Genomic DNA, 7,500 nt, shown 5'->3' with positions numbered 1-7,500 from the left:
AGTTTTAGGTTTCCTTTTAAAAGTGATAGGACACCAAAAGAGTAACAACTCGACTTGGATTCTACTCACCCTGAGCAATGAAGTTCTTCTCAAATTTCTGCAAGAACTCCAGGTAGAGCAGATCATCAGAGGTAAGAGCTTCTTCTCCTACAACAGCCTTCATGGCCTGAACATCCTTGCCAATGGCATAGCAGGCATACTGTAAGTTGGGGGCAAAAAGATGAAAACGTATGCATACCAGAATGCATTTTATCTCTCAATTCATGACGAGATAAAAAAGAGTTAGCTTCTACTCAGCTGCCAATGCAAGCTGGAACAATATTTATATATCACAGTCATATTTTGAAAAGTTCTGGCATAGACAATGTTTTACCAGCTGGTTTGAGACGTCAGCGTGATCTTTCCTGGTCATACCCTCACCGATGGCCGACTTCATCAAACGTGACAGAGAGGGAAGGACATTGATAGGTGGGTAAATCTGAAAGACAAGCATATTTACAAATGTAATGAGATTAAATGATACATATAAATTATTACGTTTGTAAATATGATATACATTTGTCAATTAGACGGAAATGCAACAACTACAATACAGCCAGAAATAAGAGCATGATGACATCACGTACGTATAGGAAATAAATATGTACTACTAATAAGAATAATATCTCAACAATAATATATCTCAACTCTGTACACTGCTGCTGGAATTGTAATGTTCCTGAGGGAACTCTCCTGAAGGAATCAATAAAGTGCTATCTATCTATCTAACAATAGAAGCATTGAAGTCCCATCTTAAAACTCATTTGTATACTCTAGCCTTTAAATAGACCCCCTTTTTAGACCAGTTGATCTGCCGTTTCTTTTCTTTTCTCCTCGGCCCCCCTCTCCCTTGTGGAGGGGAGGGCACAGGTCCGGTGGCCATGGATGAAGTGCTGGCTGTCCCGAGTCGGGACCCGGGGTGGACCGCTCGCCTGTGCATCGGTTGGGAACATCTCTGCGCTGCTGACCTGTCTCCGCTCGGGATGGTCTCCGGCTGGCCCCACTATGGACTGGACTCTCACTATTATGTTGGATGCACTATAGACTGGACTTTCACAATATTATACGAGACCCACTCGACGTCCATTGCATCCGGTTTCCCCTAGAGGAGGGGGGGGGGGGAAGTCACCCACATCTGCGGTCGTCTCCAAGGTTTCTCATCGTCATTCACATCAACGTCCTACTGGGTTGTGAGTTTTTCCTTGCCCTTATGTGGGCTCTGAACCGAGGATGTTGTTGTGGCTTGTGCAGCCCTTTGAGACACTTGTGATTTAGGGCTATATAAAAAAACCTTGATTGATTGATAAATAGAAATAATACATAAAGCTGACAAGCAAGTTTTTGTTTGATTCTCAAAAGGTGGGTGTTTACATCGGCAAATAAAATACGATAATCTAGCACTTTTATTTTGAAAGGAATTTTTTAAAATATAAAATGATGTGGGGATTTATTTATTGAAATTGAGATAGTATTTTCAAAGAATGTTGGGACATGGAAGTTAAACAGACTAGTATTCTAAATAATCAAATAATACAAATAAAATGATAAGTTATAAATTATCCGATATAAAATCCACAAGAAATTGCACGCAAAAAACTAGTTTGGAAGCATTTACAGTTGTGTTTTTTGGTCTTGTAATGTTTTTTAAACTTTTTATGTATGATTTTACACAACCTAAAATATTTTTACAATTCATAAAATATTTGAGAAAATTAAGTTGAAAAATGTCCACAAATTAAGTGCGCCCTTGTCTTTAAGGGTTACTGCTAAGTCCAGTTGAGAAGCACTGTCTTTAGCCGTAATCAGCATCGCTAAAAGAGTTATTTTTGACCTGAGTAAATGAAAAGTAACAAAGGGGCCATACATCCTTTGATTTTTCAGTCTGCAGTGTTTGGTTCAAAGATTTAGACATCCTGACATCCTGCAACGACTAATCGATCAATTTAATTATAATATATTTTTTATATAATATATATTTTAGGGAATTTTGGCCTTAGATCTGATTTTGAGTACCATTCCGATGCTTTAACAATAGATTATGATATTGAAAATGATTTATAACAAATAACGAAAAGTAAACAAAATAACACAATTTTATAAAGCTTATTTTATTAGATTATTAGTTACCTAGTAATGAAATATCACATGAAATATTCAATTTGTGGTATTTAATGCAACAGTTAATGTACATAATTGTTTTTAACAAAATAAAATGTCTAGTGCACAATAACGAAACAAAACAAAAATTACTATTGTCTCCCATTTAAACCTTTTGTGGTTTGCCCTCCAATCCTTCCTGTATTCAGAGAGTTCCTCCCTGACTTTGTAAACAATAACAAAAAACATACAAAAATATTTTCTAATACCTCATATTGACATCTGGCTTAATCACCCCTACTTTGCATTGAAGCTTTAGCGGTTAGCTTCTGCTCACACACACACCTGTGTGTGTCCAGCATGCTTAGCCTTTTCCTGTAGTCCTCCAGTGATAATACATTAAGGAAGAAACATTGTTTATTTTGGTGGTGAGGATTAGTATTTCAGAAGTACTATGGATAGTTGCAGCTTGCTCTCTAATTGGAGCTTGTGTTGTGGCAAGACAGACACACATTGGAATTCATGCAACTCAAGCGTGTGTGTAACAAAGAATACGGAAATATAATTGTGTCTCTTTGAGCGTGCGTCCTTTTGAAGGAATCTTTGCGTGAGTACAATCTTTAGCATGTAAACACTGCGACAAGCAGTGTTATTAACGCATGATGAAAGTACAATTTCAATTAGTGCATGTTTTTAGAATAAAAAAATGGATGGATGGATGAATACTGTTAGTTCAACTAGTTTACCTAAAAATACGCATAAAGTGTGTTTTATCCATCTAATGGAATGTTCAAAAAACTAACTGATAGATTACTGGATTACTAAAATAATCGATAGCTGCAGCCATACTCTTGATGTAAAAAAAAAAAAAAAAAAAAAAAATTAACATAGCGGAAAAATTAAATAACTTTATCGTTGAATGAATGAAAATCAAGTTGGTTAATGAAATGCTAGATGATTTTGAAAATTCTGAGAATGTAAGAATGTAATGTACCTGACGATTGTGCAACTGCCTGTCCACGTAGACCTGACCCTCAGTGATGTACCCTGTCAGATCAGGAATTGGGTGGGTAATATCTGTCGGGAAAGGAAATAAGACAATAACCTTAAATAGAAGAGCACAATCTGGTAATAATGGTAACTAAGATAAGAAAAATGTTGACATACACTTGTAAAGAACATATTGTCATGGCTGTCTTGAGTTTCCAATCTTATTTTTTTGTGATAGAGTGATTGGAGCACATACTTGTTTGCCACAAAAAACATTCATGAAGTTTGGTTATTTTACGAATTTATTATGGGTCTACCAATGTTCCCTCTAATTTTTCATGTGTGTGAGCAAACACAAAAACTCCCTGGGCATTCAGTGGAGCCCTTGTGAGCAACATCAGACGTGCACACTGTGGCTACACCAGCAGCACACCTGTCCCAAACCTGACTAAATAACAAGTTCAATCTCCATCCATCCATCCATTATCTACCACTTGTCCCTTTCGGCGTCGCTGGAGCCTATCTCAGCTGCATTCGGGTGGAAGGCAGGGTACACCCTGGACAAGTCCCCACCTCATCGCAGGGCCAACACAGATAGACAGACAACATTCTCTTATTATTATAATCAAATGACAGCAGTCATTTCCATTTCTAATATAAGTGTTTAGGCCCACTTACAATGACAATAACAAAAAATATTGTTTTTCATGAACGCGTACCTGTATTGTTTGTCTGGGTGGAGGTCCTGCTTTGGAAATAATTTGTACCCCTTTCAGACATTGCATTTAGTTCCCATTAAAACATTCACATGTTGCACAATGACATGTAAGCAGGGGACCATGTGTACATTCCTGCAACTTCCTGTTTGTAAAAAATACATTTTTATTTAATATACTAACAGCATTTCATGATTAATATTTATAAATTAAGATTCCTAATAAATGACACTAGAATAAGCACACATTTGATTGGTAAATCATAGTGTAACGACCTGGAATGACACTTTATGTGTGGTGTTGGAGTTGTCCGACTTTTTGTGTGGCTGTAAACGTATCACTGGCTAAGTGCCATATGTGCATGTGTTGGCGCAAATAAGAAAGAGCGAGCGGCTGTTGTTGATATAGCAAAGTTGCTTTTGTCCTGGTTTGTACTGCTGAAAATGACCACTTTTGCTAGATATCATTTTTTTTACTAATGTTTTGGTGATGTGTTTATGGCCGACAAAGAGTTTTGCTCAGTAAAGTGATCGATGGAATTCATGTCCTCAAAGCGTCTTGACAGACGTTACAATATTTGAACAATGATGACGAAAACTGTCGAAAATTGTTATGCGCTTATTTTTTTATTTGATTTTGTGCGCAGCATAGATTTGCCGTGCGTAGGAGAAGCTTGAGCAGTGCGCAATTGCACAGGCGCGCACCTTAGAGGGAATGTTGGGGTCTACTAAAAATGTGAGCAAATCTGCTGGGTCAAAAGTATACATATAGCAATGTTAATAATTGGTTACATGTCCCTTGGCAAGGTTCACTGCAATAAGGCGCTTTTGGTAGCCACCCACAAGCTTCTGGCAAGCTTCTGGTTGAACTTTTGACCACTCCTCTTGACAAAATTGGTGCGATTCAGCTCCATTTGTTGGCTTTCTGACATGGACTTGTTTCTTCAGCATTGTCCACATGTTCTCAATGGGGTTTAAGTCAGGACTTTGGGAAGGCCCTTCTAAAACCTTAATTCTAGCCTGATTTAGCCATTCCTTTACCACTTTTGACGTGTGTTTGGGGTCATTGTCCTGTTGGAACACCCAACTGCGCCCAAGACCCAACCTCCGGGCTGATGATTTTAGGTTGTCCTGAAGAATTTGGAGGTAATCCTCCTTTTTCATTGTCCCATTTACTCTCTGTAAAGCACCAATTCCATTGGCAGCAAAACAGGTGTTGTCAATCATAATCACTCACATGAATTAAGAGGCCATGCCCATCCATCCCATCCATTTTCTACCGCTTATTCCCTTCGGGGTCACGGGGGGCGCTGGAGCCTATCTCAGCTACAATCGGGCGGAAGGCGGGGTACACCCTGGACAAGTCGCCACCTCATCGCAGGGCCAACACAGATAAACAGACAACATTCACACACTAGGGCCAATTTAGTGTTGCCAATCAACCTATCCCCAGGTGCATGTCTTTGGAGGTGGGAGGAAGCCGGAGTACCTGGAGGGAACCCACGCAGTCACGGGGAGAACATGCAAACTCCACACAGAAAGATCCCGAGGCCGGGATTGAACTCCCGACTACTCAGGACCTTCGTATTGTGAGGCAGATGCACTAACCCCTCTTCTACCGTGCTGCCAAGAAGAGGCCATGCAATGAAGCTAATTTGATTTGATTGTGGTTTTTTTACATCACCAAAATTGATAATGTATGTTGCAGTATGTATACTTTTGACCCAGCAGATTTGGTCGCATTTTCAGTAGATCCATAATAGAATAAAAGAACCAAACTTCATGAATGTTTTTTGTGACAAACAAGTATGTGCTCCAATCACTCTGTCACAAAAAATAAAGAGTTGTAGAAATTATTGGAAACTCAAGACAGCCATGACATTATGTTCTTTATAAGTGTATGTAAACTTTTGACCACGACTGTATTTGCCTGATGAGAGACAACAAGAACACAAACACTCACACACTAATTTTTGGAGGTTAATATCCACTCATCAGGGTCATTATGTCAATCATTTTGGGCTTTTAATAAATTATTGCGGTGGGTATTTTTCCAGAAAGGAAGAATTATACACCACACTTGTTGTCACATTTTTAAAGACAGTGTTGCCTGTACTATTATGTGTCTGACAAATACACCACATGGTGCCGCTGTCTGGCCCCATAAGTCGGAAGGACTTGAACTGTCAAAAAACATTACAAAATAAAATTTGGTGCATTGCCCCTTGAGGGCACGTAAAACCACACACAAAATGTGTATTTGGTCCATCAAGAAAAGCGTCTTTGCAGGCGAACAAGCGAGATTTATATCTGCAGCATGTCTTGCAAAGCATTTTGAACACAACCCAGAAGATGTGCCACAAATGTCATTCACATTCTATAATAAGTGTCGCTGAAGGTTCCAGAATGTCTTATATCAAGTGTGGCGTCCAATAAAAACCATACCTTCAGGCTGGACTGACATTTGTAGCTATCCATGAGGACAACCCAGACAAAAGAATGTCCTCCCTCAAAACAAAAAGTGCCCTAAAGGAAGTAATACTAACCTGCCATAAAAAAAACCTTACAATTCCTTCACTTAAATTGAGTTTAAAAGGCTATTTTGTGGCGCCCCCTTTCCAACAGATCCATCCAGGACACATGTCCATTACACGTGCTCGACTGGAACAATATGGGGTTAATACATCCCTTTGCAGCCATTATGCCATTCACTTCTCTGGGAAGACTTTCTGAAAGGTTTTAGTCTGCTTGTGGATGTTTTGCATTCACAATACAAAACCCAAAACCAGTGAATGATTTGCATATCCTTTTCAACCTACTGTCTATTCAATTGAATAGACTGCAAAGACAAGATACTTAACGTTCGAACTGGTAAACTTCGTTATTTTTTGCAAATATAAGCTCATTTGGAATTTGATGCCTGCAACACGTTTCAAAAAAGCTGGCACAAGTGGAAAAAAAGACTGAGAAAGTTGAGGAATGCTCATCAAACACTTATTTGGAACATCCCACAGGTGAACAGGCTAATTGGGAACAGGTGGGTGCCATGATTGGGTATAAAAGCAAGTTGAGCAAGTTGTTGAACAGTTTAAGAACAACATTTCTCAACGAGCTATAGCATAGGAATTTAGGGATTCCACCATTTCCGGTCCGTAATATCATCAAAAGGTTCAGAGAATCTGGAAAAATCATTGCACGTAAGCGGCAAAGGCCGAAAACTACCTTTCGATCCCTCAGGCGGCACTGCATCAAAAAGCGACATCAGTGTGTAAAGGATATCACCACATGGGCTCAGGACCACTTAAAAAAAAACCACTGTTAGTAACTACAGTTTGTCGCAACATCTAAGTGCAAATTAAAACTCTACTATACAAAGCAAAAACCATTTATCAACAATATTCAGAAATGCTGCCGCTGGGCCCGAGCTCATCTAAGATGGACTGATGCAAAGTGGAAAAGTGTTCTGACGAGTCCACATTTCAAATTGTTTTTGGAAACGGTGGACGTCGTGTCCTCCAAAACAGAGAGGAAAAGAACCATCCAGACTGTTATAGGCACAAAGTTCAAAAGACAGCATCTGTGATGGTATTAGTGCCCAAGGCATGGGTAACTTACACATCTGTGAAGGCACCATTAATGCTAAAAGGTACATACAGGTT

General features: G+C 39.1%; 1 protein-coding gene across 1 annotated transcript in view; it reads right to left on the bottom strand.

The window, feature by feature from the left end:
- The window catches only part of atp6v1ba (ATPase, H+ transporting, lysosomal, V1 subunit B, member a), a 142,729-nt gene that overhangs the window by 6,033 nt on the left and 129,196 nt on the right, over positions 1 to 7,500 (bottom strand). The window contains exons 11-13 of the mRNA XM_061963922.1: positions 3,131 to 3,213; positions 374 to 478; positions 70 to 199 (exon numbers count right to left, since the gene is read on the bottom strand). Coding sequence (XP_061819906.1) covers positions 70 to 199; positions 374 to 478; positions 3,131 to 3,213 — 318 coding nt within the window. The remainder of the gene's footprint in view (positions 1 to 69; positions 200 to 373; positions 479 to 3,130; positions 3,214 to 7,500) is intronic.

The sequence above is a fragment of the Nerophis lumbriciformis genome, linkage group LG02, assembly GCF_033978685.3.
Source record: "Nerophis lumbriciformis linkage group LG02, RoL_Nlum_v2.1, whole genome shotgun sequence".
Classification (NCBI taxonomy): Eukaryota; Metazoa; Chordata; class Actinopteri; order Syngnathiformes; family Syngnathidae; genus Nerophis; species Nerophis lumbriciformis.
Note: the sequence above shows the minus strand (reverse complement) of the source record. Positions and strands in the feature narration are given on the sequence as shown.